This window comes from Aotus nancymaae, unplaced genomic scaffold (genome assembly GCF_030222135.1).
Source record: "Aotus nancymaae isolate 86718 unplaced genomic scaffold, 86718_ANA_hifiasm-v0.15.2.pri h1tg000028l, whole genome shotgun sequence".
Lineage (NCBI taxonomy): Eukaryota > Metazoa > Chordata > Mammalia > Primates > Aotidae > Aotus > Aotus nancymaae.
Genome location: NW_026988441.1, coordinates 35,232,798 through 35,253,787, shown reverse-complemented (window position 1 = coordinate 35,253,787; position 20,990 = coordinate 35,232,798). Strand labels below are relative to the sequence as shown.

Here is a 20,990-nt window from a genome sequence, read left to right as displayed (position 1 = left end):
TCAGGTGATCCACCCACCTCGGCCTCCCAAAGTGCTAGGATTACAGGCGTGAGTCACTGCACCCGGCCAAAAGACATGATCTTAAACCCCTGCTATGGTTTGAATGTGGTCTGTTCCCATCAAAATTCCTGTTGAGGCTTGGTCCTTAATATCACAGCACTGGGAGGAGGGGCCTAACAAGAGATTTTTGGGTTATGGAGGCAGATCTCACATGAATAGATTAATGCTGTCAGGCAGAAGTGAATTTTAGCTCTCACAGGACTGGATTAGTTCCCACAAGACCTGGTCATTATAAAGCAAGGCTGCTGTTTGTGTTTGGTCCCTTTTGCACAAGCCTGCTTCCCCATCTGGCTCTCTACCATGTTTTGTTGCAGCATGTGAGCCTCATAAGAAGCAGAGAAAAAAAAAAAAGAAGCAGAGCAGATGCTGGGGCCATGCTCTTGGACTTTCCAGCCACCAGAATCCTGAGCCAAAGAAACCTCTTTTCTTTATAAATTACTCAAGTATTACATCATAGCAACAATAAAGAGACTAACCACAACCTAAGACACTTTGAGCCTTTGGTTTCTGAGGAGAAAGCCTTCAGCTTGAAATCTGTGTAATAATCTCACTTAATCCAGATACTTTGGAAGGTAATATATTTCTCCTCAAGACCCACACCATAATCACTTATTGTTGTCACTGGAGTCATAACTAGTCCAAAATCCAGGGGCAAAGATATACAACATAATACAAGAGAAAAAAAGCTCACACAACAAAATAATTTCAACTCTGATAACATGTATCAGAAGAAACTCAGGAACATGTAAGGGGTGGATTCTAAGGGAATTAGATCAAGAAGGTTAAAATGTAACACTAATAGGCCCAAATTCATTGATATGGACACTGGTATGATTTGGATCTGTGTCCCCACCAAATCTCATGTCAAACTGTAGTCCCCAGTGCTGGAGGTGGGGCTGGTGGGAGATGATTGGATCATGGGGGCAGATTTCTCATGAATGGTTTAGCACCATCCCCTTTGGTACTATCCTCATGATAATGTGTGAGTTCTCATGAGAACTGGTCATTTAAACGTGTATAGCACCTCTCCCTCATTCTCTCTTGCTCCTGGCTCCCACCACGTAAGATGTACCTACTCCAGCTTCATCTTCTGCCATGACTGGAAGCTTCCAGAGGCCTCCCCAGAAGGTATTTCTTTATAGCAATGCGAGAATAGCGTAATACAGGTACTTACTAGACATTTTGGATTTTACATATTAGTTAATAGACCACGGTATGATTCTAACAGCTAAATTGGTTGGATGCCTGAAACTTGTATTCATGACCTACAGTTAATAGGGTTAATATGCAAGAGCTACCCTGGCTAATGTAAAGGGGAGAATCCTAGACACACAGGAATGTTACACTGGATTTATCACATGTGATCTGCACAGCTCCCCTTCAACTACATTGAGGGCCCAAAAGACACCCTCTTCATGAAGGCACTCAGAAATAGTTAACTGAAGGGAGTACCTCCATCCTTGAAAAGTTCTGTTTATTCTCTTTTATATATTTAAGACTATAGGAAATACAATCATTGAGATGAGTTCTCTGTTTTAACAGGGATGATGAGAACCTTGAGTGCCAAAAATCAAGTGGGTAGCACTTAACTATCAAAGACAATGAGGCTACATCAAGTGTCAAGGGCACAATGAATGTCCCAACAATTGGAATGCTTTGGCCTACAGAGATCATTGGTGTTAGCAAACTGATCACATTTCATCCCTAGGATGAAACAGATAAGCAGCCTACTACAACAGGGAATTAATAAATCTTGTTGTAATGGGACACATAGTAAATGTTATACTTTGTGGGCCACACAAATATATCTGTTGCAAATATTCAACTCTGCTCTTGCAGCATGAAAGAATTCTCAGATAATATGTAAACAAATGAACATGGTTGTTCTGCTCCAATTATAATTTACAAAAACAGGTTTAAGACTAGATGTGTCCCATAAGACACTGTTTTCCAATCTGGGTCTTGGAATATTGCTTGATCTATGTAACAAGAAGTCTCAAGTTTAGTGGCCAAAAACCTGATAAGAGTCACCACAGGGGAGATTCACAGTCTCTCACCTAATCACCAGACCTAGGTAATACCACTCAGGACTGTGCAGGAGTCACATGGACTCTGGAGAATTGCTGTGGACTATCATATCAATTTTCTTGTTTTCTATCAAAATAGAGTCGTCAGAAGTTTTGATATTACAGAATACAATGCAACAGTCCATCACATTGATAATATTTTCTACACTGCATCCCATGAACATTAAACAGTAAATAGTTTAGATACCTTTACGGGCTACAAAGTAGAAGATGGGAGATTCAGGAGCCAGCTAAATCAAGTTTGGTTTTGTTTTGATTTTTTGAGGCAGGGTCTTGCTCTGTTGCCTAGGACGGAGCGCAGTGGCGTGATCACAGCTCACCACAACCTCCGCCTCCTAGACTCAAGTGATCCTCCCGCCTCATCCTCCCAAGCATCTGGGACTACAGGTGCACATTACCATACCAGGCTAATTTTTTTTTTTTTTATCTCTTTTTTGCTAGAGATGGGATTTCACTATGTTGGCCAGGCTGATCTCGAACTCCTGGCCTCAAGCAATCTTCCTGCTTCGGCCTCCCAAAGTGTTAGGGTTACAGGCCTGAGCCACCCAATCAATACAAACTTGGGGGTTCAGTGGTCTAGACCATATCAAGATTATCCCCTCCAAGGTGTCACTCCTAGTCAGGGCTTCCAAAAATTAGATGCAGCACTTGGCAGATCTGTAAGATTCTTTAGACAACATATACCACATTTCAGTGTGCTTTAACCCATCTACAGAGTTGGTTATAATTTACAATGAAGGTCAGGCACGGTGGCTCACGCCTGTAATCCCAGCAGTCTGGGAGGCTGAGGCAGGTGGATCGCAAGGTCAAGAGATCAAGACCATCCTGGCCAACAAGGTGAAACCCTGTCTCTACTAAAACTACAAAAATTAGCTAGGAATGGTAGTGCATGCCTGTAGTCCCAGCTACTGGGGAGGCTGAGGCAAGAGAATCACTTGAACCCAGGGGGCAGAGGCTACTGTGAGCCAAGATCACACCACTGCAGTCCAGCCTGGATAACAGAGCGAGACTCTATCTCAAAAGCAAAAACAAACAAACAAAAAGTGAGTGAACACCAAGTGATTGCAGTGCACCAAGCTCAGGCTGCAGTACAAGATTTTTAAGGATATAGTGGAAATAATCCGGCAGATACAGCGATGCTCAAAGTATCTATAATAAATAAGATGTTGCTGGAAGGCTCCAGCAAGTGCCAGTAGGAAAATCATAGCAGTAGTTCAGAATAAGTATATTCCCTCTTCTGCAGGAAACTAGTCTCCTTTTGAGTAAACAGTTACCACTGGGCATAACACAGAAGTTGTATATGGGACATCAAATGATCAAGTGTCCTGAGCTTCCTACCATCAACTTGAGGTTGTCTGACCCACAAAACCCCAAGTTCAGTGGGGGGAAATGCAGCAGCAATCTGTCATGAAATGGAAATGGCACAGAAGACATTGAGCTCTAGAAGTTCCATAGCAAACTGCATGAGCAAATGGCAAAGACTCAACACAAGCTCCATTCACACTACCTCCTTTCCCTCAATCCACGCCTGTGGCTTCCTGAGGTATTTCTTATGTCTATCCAAGACAAAGCCTGTTTACATATGTGTCTGCACAATATGCTAGCACCACCCAAAAGTGGGAGAAGAAACACAACAGCTCAGCTAAGAATCTCATCCCAGTGGCAGAACTTCTTACAGTATATTTGACTATTCTCTGGATCTGCAGAACATGGCCAGGAGGACAAGTAAACAATGATCCACGAGCAGTTGCTAATGGTTTCACCAAATGGTCAAGGATGTATACGAAACAAGACTGGTAAGACTGGAAAAATATATATGGATAGATCTCTCCTAAATGACATGGACTGTGAAGGTATTTGTGTCTCATGTAAATGACCAGCAAAGGTAATCCACTAGAAATGAGACTTTTAATAATCACTTGGACAAAATGATACTCTATATAGAAGTCAATTGCTTTCCCCAGCCACCTCAATGCTTGCTCCATTGAATAAGATGGCCATAAAAACAGGGATAAAGGCTACTTATGGCTCAACAGTATGGACTTCCATTTACCAAAGCTGATGTAGCTAACACTGCTGCTAGGTGCCTAATTTGCTAAAAGCAAAAACGAACACTGAATATTTAAGGCCATTAATTTCTTTTTTCTTTTCTTTTCTTGGGGGTGGCACAGGGACAGGGTCTCACTCTGTCACCCAGGCTGGAGTGCCGTGGCACGATCATAGCTCACTACAACCTCGACCTCCTGGGCTCAAGCAATCCTTCTGCCTCATGCTCCTGAGTAGCTGGGACTACAGGCGTATACCACCAAGCCTGGCTAACTTTGGGGGTTTCTCGCGGGCAGGGTTTGATTTTTTGTTTTGTAGAGATGGGGTTTCACCATGTTGCCCAGGCTGGTCTTGAACCAAGGGCATTAATTTCTAGAGTAACCAGGGGAGCCACCTGGTGGCAAGATGATTACATTGCACCACTCCTACCATGAAGGTGACTAAGACTCATCCTCACTGGAATAGACTCATGTTCCGGATATGGATTTGCCTCTCTACTAGTTATGCTTCTGCCTAACTGCCTAACCAGTAAAGAGGCAAATCCATATAGGATTTGTATAGAGGCAGATTTGTATAGGGGAGAGCAAATCCACTAGGCTTCTGCCTATACAATGCACCATCCATGCACTCACAGAATGCTTTCACTGTAGTCGCAGCATTCACACAATACAGTCTTTCATCAAGGAACCCATTTCACTGCAAAGGAAGTGCAACAGTGGGAACTGGTCTCATCACACACCCCATCACTGAGAAGCAGCTGATATAAATGAAAGATGAAATGGCTTACTGCAAATTCAGATACAGGGCCAACTGGGAGACACCCTCTGAAAGATTGGGATTCTGTTTCACAGAGCATGCACTGAAGCAGAGATCATTACATGCTACGATCTCACTACAGTCAGAACATGCAGGCCCAGGAATTGATGGGTGAAGGCAGAATTAGCTCCACAACAGAATCTTTGCTTCCAATCCTAGCAATGCAGAGTACTGCAAGTTTGGAGATCTGAGTCCATAATGAAGACTGCTTCCTGACTGGCAACTATTTGGTCCCAATACATTGGAAAGTGAGATTAACACTTGGCCTTTATGAGTTTCATATCCACTAAACCAAGAGGAAAAAAAAAATAAGAAGGTGAGAGGGAATAATCTACTAATTGAAGGGATTAATCCCAATTACTAAAGGGAAACTAGGGTATTGCTATACAAATGAGGCAAAAAGGATGATGTCTAGAACCTCCAAGCACTCCCATGCCACTTAGAAAGGTTAACAAAAAATTACAATAGAAAAAAGGCAGTACTGGGGGCCGGGCGCGGTGGCTCAAGCCTGTAATCCCAGCACTTTGGGAGGCCGAGGTGGGTGGATCAAGAGGTCAAGAAATCGAGACCATCCTGGTCAACATGGTGAAACACCGTCTCTACTAAAAATGCAAAAAAAATTAGCTGGGCATGGTGGCATGTGCCTGTAGTCCCAGCTACTCAGGAGGCTGAGGCAGGAGAATTGCTTGAACCCAGGAGGCAGAGGTTGCGGTGAGCCGAGATCGCACCATTGCACTCCAGCCTGGGTAACAAGAGCGAAACTCCGTCTCAAAAAAAAAAAAAAATCCACTCAGAAATATCAAGCTTGGCATGGTGGCTCACTCCTTTGGGAGGGCAGATCCCTTGAGCCCAGGAGTTCAAGACTGGCCTGGGCGACATAGCAAGACTTCATTTCTACAAAAAATTAAAAAATTAGCTGGGAATGGTGGCTCGAATCTGTGGTTCCAGTTATTTGGGAGGCTGACGCAGGAGGATTGCTTGAGCCCAGGAGTTTGAGGCGGCAGTGAATCGTGATCAGGACACTGTACTCCAGCCTCAGCCTGGTGACACAGCCAAGACTCTGTCTCAAAAAATAAAAATAAAAAAGGAGAGAGAGAAAAGAAATATCACAATGTGCAGCTTTCTAAAATAAAAATTGTGCAAAGCACGGTGGCTCACACCTGTAATTCCAGCACTTTGGAAGGGTGAAACAGGTGGGTCACCTGAGGTCAGTTGTTCAAGATGAGCCTGACCAACAGGGAAAAACCTGTCTCTAATAAAAATACAAAATTAGCCGGGAGTGGTGGTACATGCCTGTAATCTCAGCTACTTGGGAGGCTGAGACAGGAGAATCGCTTGAACCTGGGAGGTAAAAGTTGCAATGAGCTGAGATCGTGCCATTGCACTCCAGCCTGGGCAACAAGAGCAAAATTCTGTCTCAAAAAATTAATTAATTAATTAATTAATTAGAAAGCCGGGAGCCGTGGCTCATGCCTGTAATCCCAGCACTTTGGGAGGCCAGCAGGCAGATTACGAGGTCAGGAGCTCGAGACCAGCCTGACCAACATGGTGAAACCCCATGTCTACTAAAAATACAAAAATTAGCCGGGCGCGGTGGCTCACACCTGTAATCCTAGCACTTTGGGAGGCCGAGGCGGGTGGATCACGAGGTCAAGAGATCGAGACCATCCTGGTCAACATGGTGAAACCCCGTCTCTACTAAAAATGCAAAAAATTAGCTGGGCATGGTGGTGCATGCCTGTAATCCCAGCTACTCAGGAGGCTGAGGCAGGAGAATTGCCTGAACCCAGGAGGCGGAGGTTGCGGTGAGCTGAGATCGCTCCATTGCACTCCAGCCTGGGTAACAAGAGCGAAACTCCGTCTCAAAAAAAAAAAAAAAAATACAAAAATTAGCTGACCACGCTCGGTACTCACCTGTAATCCCAGCTACTCCGGAGGCTGAGGCAGGAAAACCGCTTGAACCCAGGAGCTGGAGGTTGCGGTAAGCCAAGATAGCACCACTGCACTCCAGCCTGGGTGACAGAGCAAGATTCCATCTCAAAAAAAATTAAAAATGTATGACTTTTGAAAAAGCCAACATAATGGAGAAACAATAACAACGGCTCTAGGTTAAAAAAGAAGACATACCAAGTGCAATTCAAAACGCTTGAATAGGCTGGGCACACTTGCTCACGCTTGTAATCCCCACACTTTGAGTTCACTTGAGCTCAGGAGTCTGAGACCAGTCTGGGCAACACAGCAAAACTGCATCTCTATACAATGTACAGGCCAGGCACAGTGGCTCACGCCAGTCATCCCAGCACTTTGAGGGGGCCGAGGTGGCGGGATCACCTGAGATCGGGAGCTTGAGTCCGGCCTGACCAACATGGAGAAGTCTCGTCTCCACTAAAAACACAAAAAATTAGCCACGCATGCTACCGCATGCCTGTAACCCCAGCTACTCAGGAGGTTGAGGCAGGAGAATCGCTTGAACTTGGGAGGCAGAGGCTGCGGTGAGCCAAGATCGCGCCATTGCACTCCAGCCTGGGCAACAAAAGCGAAACTCCATCTCAAAAAAAAACAAAAAAACTACAAAAATCAGCTATATCTGGTGGCGTGCACTGGTGGCATGCACCTATAGTCCCAGCTACTCGGGCGGTTAAGGCGGGAGAATCGCTTGGGCGTGGGAGGCGGTGGTTGCAGTGAGGCGAGATCCTACCACTGCACTCCAGCCTGCGCGACAGAGCAACACCCTGTCTCAAAAACAATCTGAGGCCGGGCGCGGTGGCTCATGCCTGTAACCCCAGCACTTTGGAAGACTGAGGAGGGCGGAGGACGAGGTCAGGGGTTCGGGACCAGTCTGACCAACATGGTGAACCCCGTCTCTACTAAAACAAAAAAAAAATTAGCAGGGCGCGGTGGCGCACATCTGTAATCCCAGCTACTCAGGAAGCTGAGGCAGAAGAATCACTTGAACCCAGGAGGCCGAGTGAGCCGAAATGGCGCCACTGCACTTCAGCCAGGGTGACAGCGAGACTGTCTCGGAAAAAAAAACAAAAGCTTGAATAGATCGCAGATCCAAAAACACTCAGTTATATTTCAGAACAATTTGAAGAATTTTCGTTTATTATACAGAGTAAATATTAGATAACAGTATTTTTCATTTTCTTGATGCAAATGGTACTATGGTTTTAGTAAGACAACATTCTTATCATTGAGTCAGGCATTACCAACTACTTAAATGTCGAGCTTCATCTCTGCAATGTATTTCCCGTTTACTCTCAAATAGTCCACCATAAAATTTATTTACGAGAGAGCAAATACAGAAAACGCTAAAAACAGCTGCATCTACAATGGATACTTATTCGTCGTACTGGATGGTCAAAATACCCATAGGTTTAAGTTTTTTCGAAAGAAAATGTGGGGAAAATACACTTAATACAGTCATCCTGGTAAATTCGATTATTCTAATATTAGTGTGTAAACCCTCCATCCTTTCTTCCCGGAGGGCTGGTTATGAAGCTCTTTGCATATGTACAGCGCTAGGAACTTCTTTTTGTGTTTGTGGGTTTTGCTGTTTTTGTTTTGTTTTGTTTTTGAGATGGAGTTTCACTTTTTGCCCAGGCTATAGTGCAATGGCGAGATCTCGACTCACTGTAATCTCTGCCCACGGGTTCAAGCGATTCTCCTGCCTCAGCCTCCCGAGTAACTGGGATTACAGGAATGCGCCACCATGCCCGGTTAATTTTTTGTATTTTTCGTAGAGACGGAGTGTCTCCCTGTTGGTAAGGCTGGTCTCGAACTTCCGATCCCAAGCGATCCACCCGCCGCGGCCTCCCAAAATGCTGGGATTACCGGCGTGAGCCACCGCACCCGGCCAGAGCTAGGAATTTCATATGAAAAGAATAGCTGAGTATTCTTAGCTTTCTTTAGCAGAAAAGACTCGCGGTCTACAAACATTTATATGCACATACAGAAATACGCACACCCTAGACAACTAAGAAAGCACCTTTCTATCTCAACGAAATGTGTCAATAAAAAATACACAGGTTTCGCAAAGGCCACATGACAAAATCTCTCAAGAAACACTCATTTGCGTAACAAAGGAAGCAGCTGCCCCCTTGAACCATCTCCCGATGCTCACCCGATCGCGGTGGAGTCGCCAGGTCCGTGGGGCTGCAGGATCTTGGGAACGGAGGCAACCGAACGCGAACGGCAAAATTCTTTTCCCTCTGAAAAACAATTCACAAAGGTTGCCTTGGAGACTTATTTTCTAAGGCCTCAGAACCCCTGGAGACTTTTGAAGACGGAAACACAACGGCTGGAAACCTCCCTCGGGCAGGCCCATACTGCACTTCCCACCCGGCTCCTCTAGGGCACCCAAGGTCCCAGTGGCCTCTCGGGCCTGGCCTCCCCCGATGGCTCCGCGGCTCCGGCGGACGCGAATGGAGTGGTCCGCACATCTCTAACGAGGTTCCTCGATCGCCCTGGATCGAATGTGACCTTTGCCGACCCCGAAACACCACCCAACCCCCTGGTCTACACAAACCTCACCAAAGTAGTGACTGACCAGAGGACACAAAGGAAAAAGGCGCCAGCGACTAAAAAAGAGGGCGGCGCGCCGCTAACGTCACTTCCGCTTTGGACGTTGGGGGTTGCGACTGTTGCGTGGGCAGTTGGCCAGGATGGGACTCTTTCGGCATAATTCTAGTTTTCCTCCGCGTGGGTGCGAAGGTATCAAGGGGTCGGCTCAGTGCGTGGGTCGGCCAGAGAGAAATGGGCTCAGAGGACAAAGTTGGGGGTGAAATCAGGCCTATGGGCGGGGCCTATTCCGGAGGCGGGGCTAACGGTGGGGCCAGACCCAGCCGGTGGCTTCGGTGACAGAGTGGACTAGAAGGGCGAAACGTCCGTCGAGGGACTCACCCCTCAAGATGCACATTAAAAACGTTCCCCACGTTCCTGAACCCCTTTCCAGATTCTCTGCAGTTGATAAACCTGCCAATCCATGAAATGGCCTGCTTCCTCCATTCGATCACGTCTTTAGAACTTATTTCTCTTATTTCTTTTTATTTGACCTTGCTAAACTCTAATCATTGATTCCTTTGCGTTTTCAATGTACCGATACTTTGTGTAAATATTGCATTTTTTGCCGGGCGCTATGGCTCACGCCTGTAATCCCAGCACTTTGGGAGGCCGAGGCGGGTGGATCACAAGGTGAAGAAATCGAGACCATCCTGGTCAACATGGTGAAACCCCGTCTCTACTAAAAATACAAAAAATTAGCTGGGCGTGGTGGCGCGTGCCTGTAATCCCAGCTACTCAGGGGGCTGAGGCAGGAGAATTGCCTGAACCCAGGAGGCGGAGGTTGCGGTGAGCCAAGATCGCGCCATTGCACTCCAGCCTGGGTAACAAGAGCGAAACTCCGTCTCAAAAAATATATATATATATATTGCATTTTTTTCTTTTCTTTTCTTTCTTTTTTTTTTTGAGACAGGATCTGGCTCTGTTGCCCAGGCTGGAGTGCAGTGGCAGGAACACAGCTCACTGCAGTCTCGACCTGTCCAGGCGGAAGCCATCCTCCCACCTCAGCCTCCAGAGTAGCTGGGACCACGGGCGCACCACCACGCCCGGCTAATTTTTGTATTATTGTTGTTATTATTACTATTATTTTGTAGAGACGGGGTCTCACCATGTTGCGCAGGCTAGTCTGGAACTCCTGGGCTCAAGCGATCTGCCCGCCTTACCCTCCCGAAGCGGGATTACAGGCGTGAGTCACCACACACCATGCCTGGCCTTATTGTATTTTTTTCTTCTTCTTCAACTATGTGTTATTATCTCTCACATCTTACCAAATGATTCAAAGCCTCCCGTACTACATTATGAAATACCACTGATACCAAGCATTCTTTATTTTGTGCCAAAAAAAAAAAGGCTGTTGGACTTGTAGTAGAGATTGAGTTGACTCTTCTGGTTATATTGTTACCTTTATAATATTGAGTCTCCCTATGTGTCAATATCTCTCAATTTACGTCTTCTTTAAATTCTTTCAGTAATGTTTTGAAATTTTCAGTGTACAAATATTTTACCTCTTGGGGTAAAGTTATTCCCATGTAATTTATTCGGATGCTTTTGTAAAAAGGATCACATTCTCAGTTTTCTTTTCTGATTGTTCATTGCTGGCCTATAGATAGATAACTAATTTTCATCTGTTGCTGTTGTACTGTGCAGCTTTATGGAATTTATTACAAGCTCTACTAGTTTTCTTGTAAATTCTTCAGAATTTTCTATATATCAAATATCACCTACAAATATAGTTTAATTTGTTCTTTTCTAATTGGGAAACCTTTTAGTTCATTTTCTTATCTAATCGCTCTGGCTAGAATTTTCTGTAGAATGTTGAATAGCAATAAAGAAATCGAACATTTGATTCTCCTTGATCTTAGGGAGAATTTTCAGACATTCACTATTGAGTATGATGTTAACTGTTTTTTCATAAATGCACTTTGTCTCATTGAATAAACTCCCTTCTATTTCTAATTTTCATAATTTTTTTTTTTTTTGAGATGGAGTCTTGCTCTGTCACCCAGGCTGGAATGCAGTGGCACAATCTTGGCTCACCACAACCTCTGCCTCCCAGGTTCAAGCACTTCGGTGCCTCAGCCTCCTGAGTAGCTGGGATTACAGCCATCTACCACCATGCTCAGCTAATATTTTGGTATTTTTAGTAGAGACGGGGTTTCACCATCTTGGCCAGTCTGGTCTTAAACTCCGGACCTTGTGATCCACCCACCTCAGCCTTCCAAAGTGCTGGGATTACAAATGTGAGCCACTGCACCCAACCAGTTTTCTTAATTTTTATCATGGAAAAGTGTTGGGTTTCATCAAATGCCTTTCCCGCATTAGTTGAGGTGATTCTGTGGGGTTTTTGTCTTTTGTACTAGTAATGTGAAGAATTATGTTTTTTAAAATTTCCATTTGTTGAACCAACCTTGCATTCCTGTGGTAAATCTCACTAGTCATGGGGTATAGTGCTTTTAATGTGCTGTTGGATATGATTTGCTAATATTTTTTAAGGATTTTTGCATTTGTATTCATGAAAGACAATCTCTAATTTCTTTCTCTTGAGGGTTTTTTTTGTGTGTGTGTGAAATGGGATCTCACTCCGTCACCCAGGCTAGAGTGCAGTGGCACAATCTTGGCTCAATGCAGTCTCTACCACCCCAGGCTCAAGCCATCCTCCCACCTCAGCCTCTCAAGCAGCTGGGACCACAGGCGCACCATCATGCCCGGCTAATTTTTGTATTTTTTTCGCAGAGATGGGGTTTCACCATGTTGCTCAGGCTGGTCTTAAACTCCTAAATTCAAGCAATCCACCCACTCTGGGCCTCCCAAAGTGCTAGGATTACAGGCATGAGCCACCTCTCTCAGCAAGAGTTGTTTTTCATTTGGCTTTAGTATCAATGCAATGATGGCCTCATGGATTTAGAAAGTTTTCTCTCTGACCAGGCACACTGGCTCATGCCTGTAATCCCAGCACTTTGGAAGACCAAAGCAGGCAGATCACTTGAGGTCAGGAGTTTGAGACCTGCCTGGCCAACATGGTGAAACTACATCTCTACTAAAAATACAAACAAAATTAGCTAGCTCTGGTGGCACATGCCTGTAACCCCAGCTACTGGTGAGGCTGAGGCAGGAGCATCGCTTGAACTTGGGAGGCAGAGGTTGCAGTGAGCCAAAATCATGCCACTGCACTCCAGCCTGAGTGACAGAGACTCTGTCTCAAAAAAAAAAAAAAAGATAAAAGAAAAAAAAGAAAGTGTTCTCTCCTGTTCTACTTTTTTTTTTCTTGAGATGGAGTCTCACTCTGTCACCAGGCTGGAGGGCAGTGATGCAATCTTGTCTCACTGCAACCTCCACCTCCCAGGTTCAAGCAATTCTCCTGCTTCAGCCTCCAAAGTAGTTGACACTACAGGCTCGCGCCACCACCCCCAGCTAATTTTTGTATTTTTAGTAGAGATCGGATTTCATCATGTTGGCCAGGATGGTCTCTCTTTTTTTTTTTTTTTTTTTTTCCTAATTTTTTGAGATGAGATTTCACTCTTGTTGCCGTGATCTTGGCTCACTGCAACCTCTGCCTCCTCGGCTCAATGCAATCTCTACTACCCCAGGCTCAAGCGATTCTCCTGCCTCAGCCTCCTGAGTAGCTAAGATAACAGACATGAGTGACCACTCTGGGTTAATTTTGTATTTTTAGAAGAGACAGGTTTCTGGCGTTGGTCTCGAACTCTCAACCTCAAGTGCTCTGCCCACCTCAGTCTCCCAAAGTTCTGGGATTATAGGCATGAGCCACTGTGCCTGGACTCCTATTCTACTTTTTTGGAGGATATTGAGAAACACTGGTGTTAATTATTCTTTAAATGTTTGGTACAATTCATTCATGAATTGACAATTCTTTGGTCCTTAACAATTCATTGTTGGAAAGTTTTGAAATACTGATTTAATATTTTTTCTTGTTATAGATCTGTTGAGATTTTTCATTACTTTTTAATCCAGTGAAGATAATTTCTGTGTTTCCAGGAATGTGTCCACTTTATTTCGGTTATCTAAATAAAGTTATCTAATAAAAAATGTTCATGGTATCCTCTTCTAATCTTTATTTCTGAAAAGTTTGTTGTAGTATGCCCCAGTGTCATTTCTAATTTTAATTATTTGCATCTTCTGTCTTTTTTTGGCAATCTAAGTGGAGTTTGTCAATGTTATTGATCTTTGCAAAGAAACACCTTTTAGTTTCATTGATTCTCATTGAATAGATTTTCATCTATTCTCCATTTCACGTATTTCCCCTCTTATTTCTTTCCTTCTGTAAGATTAGTTTACTTTCCTCTTTTTTTGGTAGTTCCTCAAGATATAAAATTATTTGTAGGTATTTACAGCTATAAATTTCCTACTGAGGCCAGGTAAGATGGCTCACACTTGTACTCCCAGCACTTTGGGAGGCCAAGGCAAGAGGATTGCTTGAGCCCAGGAGTTCAAAGCTGCAGTGAGCCGTGATTGTGCAACTGCACTGCAGCCTGGGGGACAGAGCCAGACACCATGCTTGGCAATTTTTACTGATTTTTAAAAATCCAGTAAGAAGTAAAAACTGGAGGCTGAGTGCAGTGGCTCACACCTGTAATCCCAGCACTTTGGGAGGCTGAGGAGGGTGGATTACAAGGTCAAGAGACTGAAACCATCCGGACCAACATGGTGAAACCCTGTCTCTACTATAAATACAAAAATTAGCTGGGCATGGGGGCATGTGCTTACAGTTCCAGCTATGTGGGAGGCTGAGGCAGGAAAATTGTTTGAACCAGGAGGTGGAGGTTGCAGTGAGCTGAGATCACGCCACTGCACTCCAGCCAGGGTGACAGAGTATGACTCCTTCTCAAAAAGTAAAAACTGGAGTTATATATAAAAATATCACAAATGTGGTCCAATATACTTACTAGAGATCTTTATTTTACTATGTGGTAAAATAAATCTTTATTTTACTATGTGGTAAAATAAATCTTTATTTTACTATGTGGTAAAATAAATCTTTATTTTACTATGTGGTAAAATAAATTTACTAAGTAAATGTGGTCCAATTACTTTACTAGAGATCTTTATTTCTCCACACAGCTTGAGTTACTGTCTAGCATCCTTTTATTTCACCCTGAAGAACTCCTTTTAGTATTTCTTTTTCTTTTTCTTTTTCTTTTTGACACATAGTCTCACTCTGTTGCCCAGGATGGAGTGCAGTAGCAAAATCTCGGCTCACCACAACTACTGCCTACTCGGTTCAAGTGAACCTCCTGCCTCAGCCTCTCAAGAAGCTGGGACTACATGCATGCACCACCATTCCCAGCTGATTTTTGTAGACATGGGGTTTCACTATGTGGCCAGGCTGGTCTCAAACTCCTCACCTCATGATCCGCCCACCTTGGCCTCCCAAAGTACTGGGATTACAGGAGTGAGCCACCACACCCAGCAGCATTTCTGGTATGGCAAGTGTAGTGGTAAACTTCCTTGCCATTAGTTTTTCTAGGAGTGTCTTAAATTCTCCCTCATTTTTGAACATTTCTGGTGATTGATAGGGTTTCTTTCTCAGCTCCTAAATATGTCATCTCACTGACTATGTCCCCTATGGTTTCTGATGACGTATTTGTTATTAATAGTATTGAGAATCACTTCTTTCAGCACTCTTCGTCTTTGCCATTTGCCATTTTGATGATGATGTGACTCACGGTGGGCCTCTCTGAGTTTCTCTTACTTGGACTTTGTTGAGCTTCTTTGATTTAAAGATTCTTATTTTTCATCAAATTTGGAACGTTTTGCCTATTACTTCTTCACGTTTTATTCTACTCCTTTATTTCTCTTTCATCTTTCTCCACCTTCCATAATGTGTGTGTTGGTCTGATTAGTGGTGTGCTACAGATCCCTTAAGTTCTGTTTAGTCTTCACTCTTTTTCCTTTAGGCCTCTCAGAGTCGATATTTTGCAAACGTTTTATCTTCAGATTTGTGGATTCTTTCTTCTGCATGCTCACATCTTCTGTGAAAGAGAAGATGCAACCAGTGACCAAAGAGCTAATGTTAGGAGTTTGGCTCTACAAAGGAAATAGTTCCATGTTATCTTATTTAAAATTAGTAAGTATTTTATTTAGAAAGTATTGTCAGCCAGGTGCAGTGGCTCACGCCTGTAATCCCAGCACTTTGGGAGACCAAAGCAGGCGGATCACAAGGTCAGGAGTTCAAGTCCAGACTGACCAATATGGTGAAACCCTGTCTCTACTAAAAACGCAAAAATTAGCTGGGCATGGTCACGCGCACCTGTAATCCCAGCTCCTCAGGAGGCTGAGGGAGGACAATCGCTTGAACCCAGGAGGCGGAGGTTGTGGTGAGCCAAGATCATGCCACTGCACTCCAGCCTGGGTGACAGAGCAAGACTCCATCTTAAAAAAGAAAGAAAGGGCCGGGCGCGGTGGCTCATGCCTGTAATCCCAGCACTTTGGGAGGCCGAGGCAGGTGGATCACGAGGTCAAGAGATCAAGACCATCCTGGTCAACATGGTGAAACCCCGTCTCTACTAAAACAAAAAATTAGCTGGGCATGGCGGCGCGTGCCTGTAATCCCAGCTACCCAGGAGGCTGAGGCAGGAGAATTGCCTGAGCCCAGGAGGCGGAGGTTGCAGTGAGCCGAGATCGCGCCATTGCACTCCAGCCTGGGTAACGAGAGCGAAACTCCGTCTCAAAAAAAAAAAAAAAAGAAAGGAAAGAAAGAAAGAAAGTATTTTGGAGAGAAAATAAAAAAGGATATAATCTAAAAAGCAAAATACAGAAAACTTTACAAAGAACACTTAAATTAAAACATTTGAAAAGGAATTAAAACGGTTCCCTCTCTGAGAATAAATGAAAATGTGACAAAATGGATAGACAATGAAAAGGTGGAAAAGCTCATGAAATAGTGTTTATCTTCACTATTGAGAATCCCTTTATGTAAGGGATCACTTCTTTCAGCACTCTTTTCTTTGCCATTTGCCATTTTGATGATAATGTGACTCAGTGGTGGCCTCTCGGAGTTTCTCTTACTTGGAGTTTGTTGAGCTTCTTGATTTAAACACTCATATCTTTCATCAAATTTGGAAAGTTTTGCCTATTATTTCTTCAAATTTTACTTCTTCCCCTTTACTTCTCTCTTATCTTTCTTCACTGGCTTCTCACTGGCCAGGGCTGTTCCACACAATGATACTTTTCTGCCTGGAGCTGACCTGTACAGGTGACTTGAAAAATTTCTCTCTTTTCTGTCCTCACCTTTTTGTGCTACACCTTGTTAATCATATTACATTTGTAGAGCTGATACCCTGCTCATGGGACAAGACAGGATGTGGGAGTGATGAATAGGAGACAAGAACTTTGCACAAAAAGAATTATACTTTGGATTTGAAGCATGCTGGATATAGACAAGTCCAACTTGAAGGTATAGTTGCCACCACTAGTAATATACTCATCATGTGAAAGAACCTGTTCAAAAACAAAAAAAAGGAAGTCCTAATCTCCAAATTTGGGTATCAGCAGGACGATAATACCAAAGTTGGGTATTAAAGCTTGTTTCCCTTTTAGTTGTAATATTGGTTGTTCTGAAAGCCCATACTCTGACTAGGTGATAGAACTATTGGAGGGACTCCCAGATCCAATAGTCTGATTTGCAGACATAAGATAACAATGGGGGCCAGGCACGGTGGCTCATGCCTGTAATCCCAGCACTTTGGGAGGCTGAGGTGGATGGATCACCTGAGGTCAGGAGTTCGAGACTAGCCTGACCAACATAGTGAAACCCCATCTCTACTAAAAATATAAAAAATTAGCCAGGCATGGTGAGAAGTGCCTGTAATTCCAGCTACTTGGGAGGCTGAGGCAGGAGAATCACTTGAACCTGGGAGGCAGAGGTTGCAGTGGGCCAAGATCGCACCACTGCACTCCAGTCTGGGCAAGAAGAACAAGACTCCATCTCAAAGATAAAAAAGAAAAAGAAAAAGATAACCATGGGGACTCCAATCAAGTAAAGTGCCATTATGAAACAGAGGCCCACTGGACAGCCTGAAAGTTATATCACCAGTCCCTACTTGGATGGCGTATAAGAAGATCAGGCACTTGTGCAGCTTTATTAGAGTCCTCAGTAAGATTAGTTGTAGCAGCAAAAATAAAGGTCAAATTTGTGAGCTTAGCATCCCTTTTAGGCTGATAGTAAAGATACTCCTGAGGAATAAGAGTAACACACTTATCATGTGCTATTGTGGAAAAACAAAGAGTGGGATTACTGGACAAGGAGTCATTAAGTTTAATTCATCTCAAATTTTCAGTTAAGGGGTAAGACAGTGGCATCCTGTCTATTGACCTCCCATCCAAGAAGTATCATTAGTTGACAAAGGCAGGTCAGCATCCCACCATGTAATAACATTAAAAACAGGGGTATTTAGAACATGACTCCAATAAACACGTTCTTGAGCTGATCCCGCTTGGCAAGGGACAAGAACTACCAGCCGCCCAAACATCCATGTCTGTCTGTCTTTCTCAGAAGTTTCCCCAATTACTGCCAGATACATAAGAAACCGATTCTCAGAATGGAGATCATTAAAAAATCAGGAGACAACAGATGCTGGAGAGGATGTGGAGAAAAAGGAACACTTCCACACTGTTGGTGGGAGTGTAAATTAGTTCAACCATTGTGGAAGACAGTGTGGTGATTCCTCAAGGATCTAGAAATAGAAATTCCATTTGACCCAGCAATCCCATTACTGGGTATATACCCAAAGGATTACAAATCATTCTATACATGCACACATATGTTCATTGTGGCACTGTTTACAATAGCAAAGACCTGGAACCAACCCAAATGCCCATCAATGATAGACTGGACAAAGAAAATGTGGCATATATACACAATGGAATACTACACAGCCATAAAAAAACGATGAGTTCGGGTTATTTGTAGAGACCTGGAGGAACCTGGGAACCATCATTCTCAGCAAACTGACACAAGAATAGAAAACCAAACACCGCATGTTCTCACTCACAGGCAGGTGTTGAACAGTGAGAACACATGGACACAGGGAGAGAAGCATCACACACAGGGGTCTGTTGGGGTGGCTAAGGGAGGCACAGCAGTGGGTGGGGAGTTAGGAGAGGGATAACATGGGGAGAAAGACCAGATATAGGTGACGGGGGGATGGAGGCAGCAACCACCTTGCCATATATGTACCTAAGCAACAATCCTGCATGATCTGCACATGTACCCCAGAACCTAAAGTACAATGAAAAAAAAAAAAAGAAAGAAAGAAAGAAACCAATTCTCTGCAGTTGCAAGAAAGAAACCAATTCTCCACAGTGGCAAGTTGGATAGTTGCTTGTTGATACAATCTCTTTAGGTGTCCTCAAGTAATGTCAGGCACCTTCTGAGCCATCACCGTCATTGTTGGTTGATTCTCCAAGGACAGGTCCTGTTCTCAAGGGAGAGCCCCATACTCCCCCTTTTTTGGTTACTAAGATATATTTAAGAGTTTAATGAGCTCGTTTAACATTGGCCTAACTGGTTGAGTACTAGGAAATACCAGTTTTGTGTTGTATGTGTTAAAGTTGCAATGCATATGTAAATTGAGTACTAAGATAGTAAGGTCCATTACCAGTTTTTATAGTTTGTGGAAGGCCTAAAGTTACAATAGATTCAAACAAATGCGTAACTGCATCTTTAGCTTTTTTCTCCGGTCTGGAGGGTAGCATGTATCAAACCTGCATAAGTGTTCACAGTAACATGGAGATGAAAACGTCCGAAGGGTGGATACTGAGGTAACATCAGTTTGCTAGACAGCATTAGGCACCAGATCTCATGGGACAGCACCAAGCCCTAAGGAAAATGGAGAGAGAGGATGCTGTTGGCAATTAGGACAAGCTTTTTGTTTTGTTTGTTTAGACAGAGTCTCGCTCTGTCACCAGGCTGGAGAGCAGTGGCAAGATCTCGGCTCACTGCAACCTCCACCTCCCGGGTTCAAGTGATTCCTTCCTCAGCCTCCCGAGTGGCTGGGACTACAGGCACGCGCCACCACACCCAGCTAATTTTGGTATTTTTAGTAGAGATGGGGGTTTCACCATGTTGGCCAGGCTGATCTCGATCTCTTGACCTCATGATCTGCCTGCCTTGGCCTCCCAAAGTGTTGGGATTCCAGGCGTGGACCACTGCAGCTGGCCAGGAGAAGTTTTAATAATTACGTGAGCTTGAGCAAGTGTTAAATGAAATTGTTGTTTAAGACTGCAGGCATTCTGATGAAAAAAAGCATGATCAGCTTGAGCTCGCAAAAAAACAGGAAAGTCTGCAAACCACATTTGTGGTCATACCAGAGAATCAGCTCTAGCGTTGCCTTCTGATAAAGGACCAGGTAACCCAGAAGGAGAGTGAATATGTGTGATATAAAGAGGGTGATGATGGGCACAGAGGAAATCTTGCTCTGTAAGAAGCAAAGCTAATAGGGGTTTATTAGTAATGCCCTTTACTTGTGCATGATCTAAATGAGTAATGCTATACACTGCATAAGCAGAATTGCTAACTACATTTATGTCTTGGTGAGGAAAAGTTTATAAGGCCAATTATCAGGGCACCTAATTCCACCCGTTTCACAGTTTTGAAATGCTCCCGGATTTTGTGCTGCTAGTTCTGCATGGCATCTTGCCACACTGTAGCTGCTCTTTCAGTTTTTCCTGAACCATCTATAAAGACAACAGTGGCGTGAAGCAAGGGCTCAGAGACAACAACAGACACAAATTTAACAGTTTTTAAAAAGTTCAGGAGCTTAGAGGCTGGTAAATGAAAGCTGATACTACCAATAAAGTTAGTCATTGCTACTTGCCAATCAAGATCACAAACTAAGAGTATGAAATTGTTCCTTGCTTAACGGTAGCAAAAGAATAGCAGGGTCATGGCCTGGCACGGTGGCTCACGCCTGTAATCCCAGCACTTTGGGAGGCGGAGGTGGGTGGATCACAAGTTCAGGAGCTCAAGACCAGCCTGGCCAAGATGGTGAAACCCTGTCTCTGCTAAAAATACAAAAAAGTTAGCTGGGCATGGTGGTGGGTGCCTGTAATCCCAACTACTTGGGAGGCTGAGGCAGGGAATTGCTTGAACCCAGGAGGCGGAGGTTGCAGTGAGCCAAGATCAAGCCACTGTACTCCAGTCTTGGTGGCAGAGCGAGATTCTGTCTCAAAAAAAAAAAAAAATCTGTAGTGTTTTGTATGTGTTTAGAGGGGTTATGAGACAGGTAAATAGCACATAAAATACAGAAAGTCTCTCCTTGTTGCTCTAGTTCCTGTTTTTCCTTCTCCTTTAAATCTCCTGAATTCCCTTCAGGCAGAGAAGATAGGCGGTCTGACTCATTGCAATCTGGCAGATAAAGAGGATACAACGCAGAGCATACCAGCACCCAGGTGGTCAAAATA

General features: G+C 44.0%; 1 protein-coding gene across 1 annotated transcript in view; it reads right to left on the bottom strand.

The window, feature by feature from the left end:
• The window catches only part of ZNF560 (zinc finger protein 560), a 43,406-nt gene extending 24,059 nt beyond the window's left edge, over positions 1 to 19,347 (bottom strand). Inside the window, exons 1-2 of the mRNA XM_064381915.1 lie at positions 19,293 to 19,347; positions 9,133 to 9,220 (exon numbers count right to left, since the gene is read on the bottom strand). Coding sequence (XP_064237985.1) covers positions 9,133 to 9,220; positions 19,293 to 19,298 — 94 coding nt within the window. The 5' untranslated portion in view covers positions 19,299 to 19,347. The remainder of the gene's footprint in view (positions 1 to 9,132; positions 9,221 to 19,292) is intronic.
• Between the last annotated feature and the right edge of the window lie 1,643 nt (positions 19,348 to 20,990).